The 15,786-nt window shown below is 49.2% G+C and overlaps 1 protein-coding gene across 3 annotated transcripts in view; it reads left to right on the top strand.

Annotated features, from left to right (window-relative positions):
- MTMR12 (myotubularin related protein 12) overlaps window positions 1-15,786 on the top strand; it is a 312,654-nt gene that overhangs the window by 255,858 nt on the left and 41,010 nt on the right. For all 3 annotated transcript variants that reach the window (XM_030193003.1, XM_030193002.1, XM_030193004.1), the window contains one exon: window positions 4,860-5,030. In XM_030193003.1, coding sequence (XP_030048863.1) covers window positions 4,860-5,030 — 171 coding nt within the window. The remainder of the gene's footprint in view (window positions 1-4,859; window positions 5,031-15,786) is intronic.

Here is a 15,786-nt window from a genome sequence, read left to right as displayed (position 1 = left end):
ACCGGGGGGATGTGTCCCATCCTAGACCTAAGGGCCCTGAACAAATTCCTGGGCCGAGAAAAGTTCAGGATGCTTTCCCTGGGCACCCTTCTTCCCATGATTCAGGAAAAATGATTGGCTATGCTCTCTGGACTTGTAGGATGCTTATACACACATCCCGATACTTTCCACTCACAGGAAGTATCTTCGATTCTGTCTGGGAACACAGCATTTTCAGTATTGTGTGCTGCCCTTTGGTCTCGCACCTGCGCCCAGGGTGTTTACAAAATGCCTAGCGGTGGTTGCAGCGTCGCTACGCAGACTGGGAGTGCATGTGTTCCCTTATCTCGACGATTGGCTGGTGAAGAACGCCTCGGAGGCAGGAGCTCTACAGTCCATGTAGATGACTATTCAACTGCTGGAGCTACTCGGGTTTGTGATAAATTACCCAAAGTCCCACATTCTTCCAGTTCAAAAACTAGAATTTATAGGAGCTCTGCTGGACTCCCAGGCGGCTCATGCCTATCTCCCCGAGGCGAGGGCAGACAACCTTCTGTCTTTTGTTTCCATGGCCAGAGCGTCTCGGCAGATCACAGCTCGGCAGATGTTGAGACTTCTAGGCCATATGGCCTCCACAGTTCATGTGACTCCCATGACGCGTCTTCATATGAGATCGGCTCAATGGACCCTAGCTTCCCAGTGATATCAAGCTGCAGGGAATCCAGAGGATGTGATCCAGCTGTCCACTGATTTTCACAGTTTCCTTCAGTGGTGGACAATTCGATCCAATTTGACCTTGGGACATCCCTTCCAAATTCCTTAGCCTCTAAAAGTGCTGACCACGGATGCATCTCTCCAGGGGTGGGGAGCGCATGTAGATGGGCTCCACACTCAAGGAGCTTGGTCCCTCCAGGAATCAGGTCTTCAGATCAATCTCCTGGAGTTGCAAACGGTCTGGATTGCTCTAAAGGCTTTCAGAGATCGTCTGTCCAATCAAATTATTCAAATTCAGACAGACAATCAGGTTGCCATGTACTACATCAACAAGCAGGGGGGCACCGGATCTCGCCCCCTGTGTCGAGAAGCCGTTCAAATGTGGCTTTGGGCTCACCAGCACGGCATGTTTCTCAAAGCCACGTATCTGGCAGGCGTAAACAATAGTCTGGCCGACAGGTTGAGCAGGATTATGCAGCCTCACGAGTGGTTGCTCAACTCTGGCGTGGTAAGCAAGATCTTCCGAGAGTGGGGCACCCCCTCGGTGGATCTTTTTGCCACTCAGATCAATCACAAGGTTCCTCAGTTCTGTTCCAGACTTCAGGCCCACGACAGACTAGCGTCGGATGCTTTTCTCCTACATTGGGGGAAGGGCCTTCTGTATGCATATCCGCCCATACCTCTGGTGGGGAAGACTCTGCTGAAACTCAAGCAAGACCACGGTACCATGATTCTTATTGCGCCCTTTTGGCCGTGTCAGGTTTGGTTCCCTCTTCTTCTGGAGTTGTCCTCTGAAGAACCATGGAAATTGGAGTGTTTTCCAACCCTCAGAACGAGGGGTCGCTTCTACACCCCAACCTCCAGTCTCTGGCTCTCACGGCCTGGATGTTGAGAGCTTAGAATTTGCCTCCGTGGGTCTTTCTGAGGATGTCTCCCGAGTCTTGCTTGCTTCCAGGAAAGATTCCACGAAGATGTGTTACTCTTTTAAATGGAGAAGGTTTGCCATCTGGTGTGACAGCAAGGTCCTAGATCCTCGCTCTTGTCCTACACAGACCCTGCTTGAATACCTTCTACACTTGTCAGAATCTGGTCTCAAGACCAGCTCCGTAAGAGTTCATCTTAGTGCGATTAGTGCTTTCCATTACCGTGTGGAGGGTAAGCCTATCTCTGGACAGCCTTTAGTTGTTCGTTTCATGAGAGGTTTGCTTTTGTCGAAGCCCCCTGTCAGACCTCCTCCGGTGTCATGGGATCTCAACGTCATCCTCACCCAGCTGATGAAGCCTCCTTTTGAGCCACTGGATTCCTGCCATCTGAAGTATTTGACCTGGAAGGTCATTTTCTTGGTGGCTGTTACTTCAGCTCGTAGGGTCAGTGAGCTTCAAGCCTTGGTAGCCCATGCTCCCTATACTAAATTTCATCATAACAGAGTAGTCCTCCTTGCGCACCCTAAGTTCCTGCCGAAGGTGATGTCGGAGTTCCATCTGAACCAGTCAATTGTCTTGACAAAATTCTCCCCCCGTCCTCATACCCGCCCTGCTGAACGTCATTTGCATACATTGGACTGCAAGAGAGCATTGGCCTTCTATGTGGAGCGGACAAACCCCTTCAGACAGTCCGCCCAAATGGTTGTTTCTTTTGATCCCAACAGAAGGGGAGTCGCTCTTGGGAAACGCACCATTTCCAATTGGCTAGCAGATTGCATTTCTTTCACTTATGCCCAAGCTGGGCTGACTCTTGAGGGTCACATCACGGCTCATAGTGTTAGAGCCATGGCTGCGACGTGGTCATCAGTCCACACATTCACATCTCATTACTGCCTTCAGCAGGATTCCTGACGCAACAGTCGGTTTGGGCAGTCGGTGCTGCAGAATCTGTTCGGGGTTTAGAATCCAACTCCACCCCCCTAGGCCCATTTTTATTCTGTTCCAGGCTGCACTCTCAGCTGTTTCTTCGTAGGTCAATCTTTGTTATGTCCTCGCTGTTGCAAGGCCCAATTGACCAGCCTGCTTGTCCTTGGAGAAAGCGAAGATACTTGCCTGTAGCAGGTATTCTCCGAGGACAGCAGGCTGATAGTTCTCACCAACCCGCTCACCTCCCCTTTGGAGTTGTTGTCCTTGTTGTTTCTTATTTGCTGTTTGATATAACTGAGGCGGGAACGGAAGCGTGCAGACGGGAAGATGGCTGTGCAGTGCGTCTGTCCCGCGCTCTGGAATCTGTCACAAAGTTTGTTGATTTTTGCTGGAAAAAATCTCCATTCCTGGGCCACCGTGGACCAGGGGCGTATCTGAACTGCGGCGGTAGGGGGGCCAGGGCCAGAGTGAGGGGGCACATTATAGCCCCCCCCGCCGCCGCCGCCATTGCCGATCCCCCTCCCCCCAGCCGCTGCCATTGCCAACCCTCCCCCTCCGTTGCTCGCCTACCTTCGCTGGCGGGGGACCCCAACCCCCGCCAGCCGAGGTCCGCGTCCTCCTGCCCCTGCCGGCTGCCTTTAAAGAATTCCGTCAGCTGGCGGGGGACCCCCAACCCCCGCCAGCCAAGCCGAGGTCCTTTCATTTTTCCACTGAAGCTGGCGCCGACGAAAGTTTCTTTTGAGTCTGACGTCGCTGCACGTTGTACGTGCAGGACGTCAGACTCAGAAACAGCTTCATTCTGTTTCTGAGTCTGACGTCCTGCACGTACAACGTGCAGCGACGTCAGACTCAAAAGAAACTTTCGTCGGCGCCAGCTTCAGTGGAAAAATGAAAGGACCTCGGCTTGGCTGGCGGGGGTTGGGGGTCCCCCGCCAGCTGACGGAATTCTTTAAAGGCAGCCGGCAGGGGCAGGAGGACGCGGACCTCGGCTGGCGGGGGTTGGGGTCCCCCGCCAGTGAAGGTAGGCGAGCAACGGAGGGAGAGGGTTGGCAGCGGTAGGGGGGTCCAGGGCGAAATCTGCGGGGGCCCAGGCCCCTGAGGCCCCACGCAGATACGCCCCTGCCGTGGACGCCGACCCATCAGTGAGAACAATCAGCCTGCAGTCCTCGGAGAATACCTGCTACAGGTAAGTATCTTTGCTTTATAATTGTCTGCAGTTCAGTTTAGTTCCAAGTTGGTTACTGGAAACGGCCACAAAACAATTAGCATATTTTTTAGAGCTGTCAAAAATAACAATGAAAGGTCCAAAAAACTTTACTGCCCCTTAGGGTTTCAGTATCTTCAAATCGGAAAACTGCAGCACTTTCTGAGTGTGACTGTGGTGTGCTTTGACCTTTATAGGATCTCTGAAAAATGCAAAATCTAGTACTCAGCCAAAACTAAGAAATAACCTTGCAATTGGACCAATAGGATGAGAACCAAGGAAACCTGGCCTCAAATCCCACTTCACCCTCAAACACTGCTTCTGACATTCAGCAACTCATTTTATTATCCATTGCCTCAGGTGCCCATTTAGATAGTAAGTTCTTTGGAGATGCTGAGTACTAATAATGCTGTATGTTGCCTTGAGTATTATTTAGAAAAGTACAAGGTTTAGCTTTCTAGTTGGAGTAGGGCAAAACTGGTAGTGTAGTAAACTTTGGAACATACAGTAAGCCTTCGCCCCATCTCTAAATGGCTCAGGAGTATTCTCCAGACCAGGTTTTCTCAACCTAGTCCTTGGGACACACCCAGTCAGTCAGGTTTTTAAGATATCCACAGTGAGTATGCGTGAGATAAATTTGCATGCACTACCTCCATTGTATGCAAATCAATATCTGCATAATCACTGTGGCTATCTTAAAAACCTGACTGACTAGGTGTGACCCGAGTACTGGTTGGAGAACCCCTGTTTGGAGTGAGATTGCCTTAGCTATTGGAAGCAGTAGGTTGCATTCACAAGACCTGTAAACACCAGTGCTTTCTGTCAAATATATGTACAGCGATTGTATAATCACAGTAAAAGGGAAAAGGAAAGGAGGGGTAAAAATAAAAGAAAATAAATATTATGGTGAATGAAAAACTACTCATTTCTTTTTTATTCAAAATTTTCTCACGCATTTTGTATTATGTCATTCTTTCCTCCTGGAGGAACTGTTCTACCAAATATCATAGAGGTGTGCTCTGTACCTTGCTATCAGATAAGAATGAGAATGTGCTGCAGCTAGGTTTCATGGAAATTTAATGGCGCTCTTATTTCTCTCCCCTCTGTTTAAGGCACCAGTTTTCCTGCTGTTCCTGGATTGTGTTTGGCAGTTGGTCCAGCAATATCCTGTGGCTTTTCAATTCACAGAAACATACTTGACGGTTTTGTCAGACAGCCTCTACCTACCCATTTTCAGCACCTTCTTCTTTAATTCGCCTTGTCATAAGGATATTCAGTACATGGTAAGAGTGTGTTGTTCCTCCAGAGAATTGCATTTACAGAATCAATTTAAACAGTTAAGGACTGATGATGTGAAGCGCGGGGTACAAATGTAACAAAAAAAAAAAAAAAGCTGGGAAAATGAAAAACTGACAAAATGGTTACATCCCAGGCCCAGAAAATCCTGGTACCAGGTTGCCATGACCCCTAGAAATTTCTCCACAGCACCTAGCATTTTCATGTCCTCAGTGTTTTACCTCCTGTAGTTGCAGCTGCCCCTGAAATAGGTACTCTATTCCAGCTGGCACCATGCTGTTCTCGGGGAGTTTGACTTGCATGATGCCTGAACTTCTGTACATTACATTTCAAATTGCATTTATAACCCGTCATTACCAAACTGCTGGTAGGCGGTTCACAAAAGAATAAACTGAGCAATTCTCGGGGTAATCAGCAAAAACAAGTAACATTAAATTAACAGACCTATACTGAATCTACTCAGAAAATACATTCTGAAGTAGAAAAATTTTCAGAGATTTTTGAAATTGGTTATAATTGGACATACATTTCAAGTAACATGGTAGTAGATTCCAGTTTTTTTTGTAGCTTCAAAAGTGAAAGTACTAGAAAATCTTATGTCTAACATTTGATGCACCTGGATAATGAAGGGTTGAAAAATGTTTGGAGGAGCATTTACAATTGTTTTGCTGGACTCTTTACCAGCAACATATAAGCCAGGGCCTGACCTTGTAATATCAAAAATACTATACACAAGTTTTAAATACCAGGCTAGCCTCTATATGGAGCCAATGTAGTTTTACTAATAAGGGTACATAAGTATTGCCATACTGGGACAGACCAAAGGTCCATCAAGCCCAGCATCCTGTTTCCAACAGTGGACAATCCAGGTCACAAATACCTGGCAAAATCTCCAAAAAGTACAAAACAGTTTATGCTACTTATCCCAGAAATAAGCAGTGGATTTTCCCCAAATCCATTTTAATAATGGTCTATGGACTTTTCCTTTATGAAGCCGTCCAAACCTTTTTTTTAAAACCCTGCTAAGCTAACCGCCTTTACCACATTCTCTGGCAACGAATTCCAGAGTTTAATTACACGTTGAGTGAAGAAACGTTTTCTTTAATTCGTTTAAAATTTATTATTTTGTAGCTTCATTGCATGCCCCCTAGTCCTAATATTTTTGGAAAGAGTAAACAAATGATTCACATCTACCTGATCCATTCCACTCATTATTTTATAGACCTCTATCATATCTCCCCTCAGCCGTCTTTTCTCCAAGCTACATAAGTACATAAGTATTGCCATACTGGGAAAGACCAAAGGTCCATCAAGCCCAGCATCCTGTTTCCAACAGTGGCCAATCCAGGTCACAGATACCTGGCAAGATCCCAAAAAGGTACAAAACATTCTATACTGCTTATCCCAGAAATAGTGGATTTTCCCCAAGTCCATTTAATAATGGTCTATGGACTTTTCCTTTAGGAAGCCGTCCAAACCTTTTTAAAACTCCGCTAAGCTATCCGCCTTTACCACATTCTCCGGCAACGAATTCCAGAGTTTAATTCAACGTTGAGTGAAAAACATTTTTTCCAATTCATTTTAAATTTCCATATCATCATGCTGATCAATCCATAGACTGGTGGGTTGTGTCCATCTACCAGCAGGTGGAGATAGAGAGCCTCCCTATATGTGGTCATGTGCTGCCGGAAACTCCTCAGTATGTTCTCTATCTCAGCAGGTGGTGGTCACACACAGCAGCAGCTCTGGCTAGGTCTCCAAGCCTAATTTTTAGGTTTTCTTGAGTACCTGGGGTTGAGGGTTCTTCTTGAGCAAGTGCAAACCTGGTGGTGCCAGGTCCCTCCTTTTCTCCCCCCTCCCTCTGGCTCCATTAAAAAAAAAAAAAAAAAAATTTTGGACGTCCTTAAGGGCGTTTATTTCAACGTTTATTTAAACGTTTATTGCAGCTACTCACAGGGACACCAGTTCGTTACAGCTCGGAGCGAGAAGCAGGTAATTTTTATAGCGGGCAGGGGGTTCCCCGATCGATCTCCACGTGGCCTATGTTAGTGCAGGCCATGAGCATTTTGAAGATTTCTTCTCCGGAGGACGTCTCTCCCTCAGCCCCTGTTGGCTCCGCCATTATGCTGGGGACGAAGCGCCCGCCTAGAACCTTCCACGTGCATGATGCCATGCACACCTTGATTTCGGCTCAATGGGATGTCCCGGAAGCGAGCCTCAAAGTGGCTAGGGCTATGTCCCGCCTCTATCCTTTGCCTGAAAGTGAACGGGAGGCCTTTTTTTGGCCTACCGTGGATTCTTTAATCACTGCGGTGACTAAGAAAACGGCGTTGCCAGTGGAAGGTGGCACAGCCCTAAAGGACGCCCAAGACAGAAGATTGCAGGCGGCCTTAAGGTCGTCCTTCGAGGCGGCTGCCTTAAGTTTGCAGGCCTCAGTTTGCGGCTCCTATGTGGCCAGGGCGTGCCTGACGATTGTGCAGCGGGCTTCCCCCTCGGATCCTTCCTTGAGGGCTGATTGGCCGGCCCTGGAATCGAGCTTGGCTTATTTGGCAGACTTACTGTATGATGTCTTGAGAGCCTCGGCTAAAGGTATGGCTCAGACAGTCTCTGCGCGGCGGTGGCTTTGGCTGAAGCATTGGTCTGCTGACCACGCCTCTAAGTCCCGCCTGGCTAAGTTGCCTTTTAAAGGCAAGCTGCTCTTTGGGGTCGAGCTGGACAAAATTGTGACAGATCTCGGCACGTCTAAGGGCAAGAGGTTACCAGAGGTCAGGGCTCGGGCCAGTGCTCGCCCCGGTATCTCCAGAGGACGGTTTCAGGAAGCCCGTCGGTACCGCCCGGGCAAGTCGGGCTCCTCTGCCCCCTCTTCCTTCAAGGGGAACTTCTCCCCCAAGCAGCATTCCTTTCGCAGAGACCACCGTCCCGGAGGTGCGCCCTCCGGTCCTCCCCCAGGGTCTCGTACCCAATGACGGGGTCCTGGTCCATGGCCCAGTGCAGATTGGAGGACGCCTGTCCTCGTTTCTGGGCGAGTGGACCAGGGTAACTTCAGACGCTTGGGTGCTGGAAGTCATCAGAGACGGCTACAAGCTAGAGTTCTGCCGACCCTTAAGAGACGGGTTTGTACTCTCTCCCTGCAAGTCTCCGGTCAAAGCTGTGGCAGTGCAGCAGACTTTGGACAATCTGATCCGCCTGGGTGCGGTCGTTCCGGTGCCAGAAAATCAGCTTGGCAAGGGACGTTACTCCATTTACTTTGTGGTACCAAAGAAAGGAGGTTCTGTCCGGCCTATCCTCGACCTCAAAGGGGTCAATCGGGCCTTGAAAGTTCGGCACTTTCGCATGGAGACTCTCCGCTCTGTTATAGCGGCAGTGAAGGCAGGGGAGTTCCTGGCATCCTTGGACATCAAGGAAGCGTACTTGCATATTCCCATCTGGCCTCCTCATCAACGCTTTCTGCGTTTTGCAGTCCTGGGCCGACACTTCCAGTTCAGAGCCCTCCCGTTCGGGTTGGCTACTGCTCCGCGGACCTTCTCCAAAGTAATGGTGGTCATCGCGGCCTTCCTGCAAAAGGAAGGAGTTCAAGTCCATCCTTATCTGGACGACTGGTTGATCCGAGCCCCCTCTTATGCAGAGTGCGGCAAAGCTGTGGACCGGGTGATTGCTCTTTTGAGCTCCCTGGGGTGGATCATCAACTGGGAGAAAAGCCAGCTGCGCCCGACTCAGTCCCTGGAGTATCTGGGAGTTCGATTCGACACCCAAGTGGGCAGAGTGTTCCTGCCGGACAATCGGATTGTCAAACTTCAGGCTCAGGTGGACCAGTTCCTAGTAGCCTCTCTGCTTCGGGCTTGGGACTATGTGCAGCTGTTGGGCTCTATGACGGCCACGATGGAAGTAGTGCCCTGGGCCAGGGCTCATATGAGACCACTACAACACTCTCTGCTGCAGCGCTGGACTCCGGTGTCGGAAGATTATGCTGTGCGCCTTCCCTTGGACCCAGCAGTGCGCAAGGCGCTGAGCTGGTGGCTGAAGACAGACAAGTTGTCTGCAGGGATGCCTCTTGTGACCCCGGAGTGGATTGTCGTCACGACGGACGCCTCTTTGACGGGCTGGGGAGCCCACTGTTTGGGAAGGACAGCGCATGGGCTTTGGGCTCCTGCAGAGGCAAAGTGGTCTATCAACCTCCTGGAACTCAGAGCCATTCGGTTGGCGCTATTGCAGTTCCTCCCGATACTGGCGTTGAAGCCAGTACGGGTCCTGTCGGACAATGCCACGGCTGTGGCCTATGTCAACCGCCAGGGAGGTACCAAGAGCGACCCTCTAGCCAAGGAGGCCATGGATCTATGCCAGTGGGCGGAAGCGAGCCTGGAGCAGCTGTCAGCGGCCCACATTGCCGGAGTCATGAATGTCAAGGCGGACTTTCTCAGTCGCCATACCTTGCATCCCGGAGAGTGGCAGTTATCGGCTCAGGCGTTCTTGGACATCACGAAGCGCTGGGGCCAGCCGAGCCTAGATCTGATGGCGTCATCGGCCAATTGCCAAGTGCCGCGCTTTTTCAGCGGAGGACGGGACCCTCGATCCCTGGGAGTAGATGCTCTTCTCCAACAGTGGCCAACACAGGAGCTTCTCTATGTGTTCCCGCCCTGGCCCATGTTGGGCAGGGTGCTAGACCGGGTGGCAAAGCATCCGGGCCGGATAATCCTGGTGGGTCCGGATTGGCCCAGACGTCCCTGGTATGCGGACTTGATCAGGCTCTCAGTGGACGACCCTCTGCGACTGCCAGTGGAGCAGGGCCTGTTGCATCAGGGTCCCGTGGTGATGGAGGATCCCTCCCCCTTTGGTCTTACGGCCTGGCTATTGAGCGGCAGCATCTGAGGAAGAAGGGCTTCTCAGACAAGGTCATCGCCACTATGCTGAGAGCGAGGAAGCGCTCTACTTCTACTGCTTACGCCAGGGTTTGGCGTACCTTTGCAGCATGGTGTGAAGCAGGCTCACTTTCTCCCTTCACTGCTCCAATTTCTTCAGTGTTGGCGTTCCTGCAAGAAGGTCTGGAGAAAGGCCTGTCGCTCAGTTCCCTTAAAGTCCAGGTAGCGGCTCTGGCTAGCTTCAGGGGCCGCCTGAAGGGTGCTTCCCTGGCTTCGCAGCCAGATGTGGTGCGTTTTCTCAAGGGAGTTAATCACCTGCGCCCTCCTCTGCACTCAGTGGTGCCTGCGTGGAATCTCAACCTGGTGCTAAGAGCCTTGCAGAAGCCGCCTTTTGAACCCTTGTCGAGGGCATCTCTGAAAGACCTGACGTTGAAAGCAGTCTTTTTGGTGGCTATCACTTCAGCCAGAAGAGTTTCCGAGCTCCAGGCACTCTCATGTCGAGAGCCTTTTCTGCAGTTCACTGAGGCAGGAGTGACTATTCGCACAGTGCCTTCCTTCCTGCCCAAGATTGTTTCTCGCTTCCATGTGAATCAGCAGCTCTGTCTCCCTTCCTTTCGTAAGGAGGACTACCCAGAGGAATACTCTGCTCTCAAATATCTGGATGTGAGACGAGTCATCATCAGATACTTGGAAGTGACCAATGATTTCCGGAAGTCGGATCATCTGTTTGTCCTGTTTGCAGGTCCTCGTAAGGGTCTGCAGGCTGCTAAGCCTACAGTGGCAAGATGGGTCAAGGAAGCCATTGCAGCGGCTTATGTGGCCGCGGGGAAGGTGCCGCCTATCCAGCTGAAGGCTCACTCCACTAGAGCTCAGGCGGCCTCGATGGCAGAGGCCGGGTCCGTCTCCTTGGAAGAGATATGCAAGGCGGCAACTTGGGCATCGGCCCATACCTTCTCCAGGCATTACCGCTTGACTGTGGCTGCTCGGGCGGAGGCCCGGTTTGGAGCTTCAGTGTTGCGGTCAGGGATTTCAATGTCCCGCCCTGGGTGAGTACTGCTTCGGTACATCCCACCAGTCTATGGATTGATCAGCATGATGATATGGAAGGTAAAATTATGTATCATACCTGATAATTTTCTTTCCATTAATCATAGCTGATCAATCCATAGCCCCTCCCAGATATCTGTACTGTTTATATTCTGGTTGCATTTCAGGTTCAAGTTTAGTCTTCAGTTCCTGTTCAGGAGGACTTCGTGTTCAAGTTTTTTCAATTGGATTCTTCAAGAGTTGAGACGAGTTTGTGTTACAGTGAGCTGCTGCATTCCTCTCCCCTCCGTTTTACGGGGCTGGATTGAGACCTAAATTCTGCCGGCGCTCCCTCCCGCTTCGTGCGGCTGTAGGGCAGCTTTGTACCCCTCCCGCTTCGGCGGTGTTAGGGTCAGTCAGCTCCTCCCGCGGTTGCGGTTGCAGGATAAGCCAGATCCCCCCGCATCGGCGGGGTGGTGTCCCTCCCCCGCTCCGCGGGGATGAGCTGGACAGATTCCCCTCCCCCACTTGTGTGGGGATGAGCTGGGTTAATTCCCCTCCCCCGTTTCGGTGGTGGTGAGCTGGGCAGAGTGTCCCTTTGTGGGTGTAATTCTCTAAGTGCTGAGTCCTGCGGATGGAGCTTGGATATCGACATACTGAGGAGTTTCCGGCAGCACATGACCACATATAGGGAGGCAAAAGGATTGCTCTCTATCTCCACCTGCTGGTAGATGGACACAACCCACCAGTCTATGGATTGATCAGCTATGATTAATGGAAAGAAAATTATCAGGTATGATACATAATTTTACCTTACTACATTGTAGCTTCATCACATGCCCCCTAGTCCTAGAGCGTAAACAGATTCTTCACATCTACCCATTCAACTCCACTCATTATTTTATAGACCTCTTTCATATCTCAGCTGCCTTTTCTCCAAGCTGAAGAGCCCTAGCCGCTTTAGCGTTTCCTCATAGGGAAGTCGTCCCATCCCCTTTATCATTTTCGTCGCCCTTCTCTGTACCTTTTCTAATTCCACTATATCTTTTTTGAGATGCGGCGACCAGAATTGAACACTATATTCGAGGTGCAGTCGCACCATGGAGCGATACAAAGGCATTATAACATCCTCAATTTTGTTTTCCATTCCTTTCTTAATAATACCTAACATTCTATTTGCTTTCTTAGCCGCAGCAGCACACTGAGCAGAAGGTTTCAACATATCAACGACGACACCTAGATCCCTTTCTTGGTCTGTGACACCTAATGTGGAACCTTGCATGACGTAGCTATAATTCGGGTTCCACTTTCCCAAATGCATCACTTTGCACTTGCTCACATTAAACATTATCTGCCATTTAGATGCCCAGTCTCCCAGTTTCGTAAGGTCCTCTTGTAATTTTCACAATTCTCTTGCGATTTAACAACTTTGAATAACTTTGTGTAGTCATCAAATTTATGTTTAAATCTTTTTTATTGAGAACAACAACAGTTGTACATGTTATACAATGAAAGGTATCCAATCAAAGATCAATGTATTACTTCAAATCAGCTTGTTAACATTTTACTTTTTGTTCCCCCCCTCCCCCCTCCTCTTCCCATCCCTCTCCCCCCCCTTCCTCCCCTCAAGCTATGAACAAAACCAACTTCAATCAGTGCTACCCTCCGTAGGATATATCGCTCAAGGTATTGAGATTAAGAAAAACTCTTCCTCATGAGGCAGTAGATTAAAAGCACAACCGGCTGCCTAGGGCCTTGTTTCTTATAGCCCTACGTCTAGCATCTCCACCTTTTACATGAGTCATACAGCTTTATTGTTCACATCAACACCCTTAAAGGCTAAACCAGTCCCCATATGAACAGTTGTCGACAATGTATGTCTCAGCATCGTCCCCCCTCCTCTTCCTTCCCTCCCCTTCCTCTCCCTCCCCCCAGTACTTCTCCCTACTTCACCATTCGCTCTTATCTCCACAGTCATACCCATTCACTCCAACTCATTCAATACCTGACTTCTAACTCTGGGCGCCACTACGTTCAGATATGCTGTCCAAATTTTTATGAAATGTTTCCTTCTTTTGGGAGTAAATCGCGCACCTCTGGCCTCCCACATCATAAGCGCATGCAGTTTATTCCTCCAATACCAGTAGGAGGGCGGTATGTCCATTAACCAATGATTCAGTATGCATTTCTTCCCCAAAATGCAAGACTTACTCAGAAATAGCTTCTCCTCTTTTGTTCCCCGTGCCCACACTCTTGGTGAGCTAAACATGATTCGTTCAAAAGTGAACTGTATTCTACACCCCATAATCCTTGATACAAACCGGGCAAGAGCTGTCCAGAAACCCCGAATTCGCTGACACTGCCACAATCCATGTGCCAAAGAAGGCATGGCCCCTCCACACTTCCTGCATCTATCGGCCTCCACTATCCCTGCATGCCATGCTTGCTTACCCGAGAAGTATGCTCTATGTATTGTTCTAAAATGACATTCTTGTAGTTCTGCACTATGCACTATTCCTGTCGTCCCTTTTAGTGCTGTTATCACCTTCTCCATAGCAAGTGAACTTCCCAGCTCTTGCTCCCATCTCCCCACTACCTCCTTGACATCTTTGAGGGGTTTTAATTCCCTCAGCGCCTTGTGGAACCAGGAGATTGATGTTTGCCCTATTGCATCCCCTTTCAGGAAATCCCTAACCTTCTTCCCAAAATCCAATGTGAGTGCAGATCTGGGCAAGCTTCTGAAATAATGTTCCAGTTGTAAATAGGCCAATCTCGCCAATGAGCCTCCTGCGCACCTCCTTTCAAACTCCCCATAGGGCAGCAGCGACCCATCCACCTGAAGAAAACTCTCCAGTAATGTCACTCCCTCTCGCTCCATGTCTTTAAAGACTCGGCTTTCCCTGCCCGCCGGGAAATCTACATTCCCCACTATCGTTAACAGCACACTGGCCTCTGGGTCTTGCCCCCAGAGACCCAACAGCATCCTCCAGGCGTATCGCAGAGGTTGTAGAAGCACACTATCCTGGAAAGGAATTGGTATCTTCACTTTCCTGGTGTGTAATAAGCAATTTAAAGACCATGGTCGAAACAAAGCTTGTTCCCAACCTATGTCAGTATATGTTGTCGAGTGCAAGACCCAATCTCGCAAGTGTCTAGCCATGCAAGCCCAGTTATAATCTTTTAAATCAGGCATTCCTAATCCACCTTCTCGTTGAGGCCCATATACATACTTCCACTTCATTTTCGATTTTTTTCCCTGCTCAGCAAAACCATGCTATGTGCCTCTGCAGAATTTTCAGATCCCTGACCAGCAGCTTGATAGGCAAGATCTGCAACATGTACAGCCATTTCGGGAATATGACCATGCGATATAAATGTATTCTCCCTAGAAAAGACAGCGGCAAGGAGACCCAAGCTGCTAATTGTGCTTTAGTTTCCCCAATTAATCGTGGGACATTGATTTTATATAAATGTGCCTGGTCCATCGACAGTTGCACTCCCAAATACTTAAATTCCATGTGCGCCTGGCGAATCTTTGCCTACTCCAAATCTCTGGATCTACCCCCGCACTGACTAGGGCTTCTGATTTCTCTAGATTCAGTTTGAAGCCCGCAAAATCCCCGTATTCCCCTATACTTTCCAACAACCGGGTCAATGATGTCTTCGGCTCCGTTATCAACGCCAGTAAATCATCTGCAAATGCTGCGGTTTTAAATTCCTGATCCAGGATCCGAACACCTTTAATTTCTACATTGCTGTTAATTTCCCGCAATAGCGGGTCCAGGGTCAATACAAACAGCAGCGGCGAAAGCGGGCATCCCTGCCTGGTGCCCCGCCTTATATCAAACCAGTCTGAGAATAAGCCATTAACACTAACTCGCGCCTTAGGATCCGTATATAACGTCTTTACAGCTTTTTCGAAAAAACCTTTTATGCCATAGGCCGTTAAGATCTCAAACAGAAAGCCCCAGTCCACTCTGTCAAAGGCCTTTTCGGCATCAAAGCTTATTAACATGGCTTGCAAACCTTCATCCCTCGATCTCTCCAGTGCCCCAAGTATTCGTCTCAGATTCCTAACCACTTTTCGGTCTTTCACGAAACCCACCTGTGATTCTTCCAGCAATGTCGGCAAAAACCGGGCTAGTCTATTCGCCAGAATCTTAGCTAAAAATTTCGTCTCCGAGTTCAGCAAAGAAATAGGTCGGTACGATTCCGGTAAGTGTGCCTGCTTATGTGGCTTCAGTATTACCGTAATATTAGCCTTATTCATATGTTCAGGCATCTGCCCCCTTCTAACCACTTCATTGAATACTTCTGCCAGACTTCGTCCAATTCCTGGTCTAAGTAATTTATAAAATTCATTACTAAGGCCATCCGGCCCAGGTGTCTTCCCCAGGGAGCTCTGCTGCACTACCCAATCTACTTCATCTTCTGATATTTCTGCATTTAAAATCTTTAGGTCTGCAGTTTCCAATTTTGGTATCTCCACACTGCCCAGATATGTTGCACTCGGGGTCACCACTTCTGCTTGCCGTTTATACAACTGCTCGTAAAAGTGCCTAAAGATCTCCGCTATCGCACTATCCGTGTGTTTCAACTCTTTTTGGCCATTAACTAGTGATAGCACTTTTCTGGACCCAACCTGTCTTTTCAATAGTCTAGCCAGAAAACTCCCCCCTTTGTTAGCAAATTTATATAATTGATATTTGTAGTACATTGCAGACTTTTGCGCTGTCTGCTGCAGCAGTTCATTTAAGGTTTGCTGCGCCTCTAATAACCGGGCTCTCGCTTCTGGTGTCTGAGTGTGGCCATATTCTCTCCTTAAGGTTGTTACCCTCTTCTCCCATCTCAATACTTCTCG

The sequence above is a fragment of the Microcaecilia unicolor genome, chromosome 2 (assembly GCF_901765095.1).
Source record: "Microcaecilia unicolor chromosome 2, aMicUni1.1, whole genome shotgun sequence".
Taxonomy (NCBI): Eukaryota; Metazoa; Chordata; class Amphibia; order Gymnophiona; family Siphonopidae; genus Microcaecilia; species Microcaecilia unicolor.
Note: the sequence above shows the minus strand (reverse complement) of the source record. Positions and strands in the feature narration are given on the sequence as shown.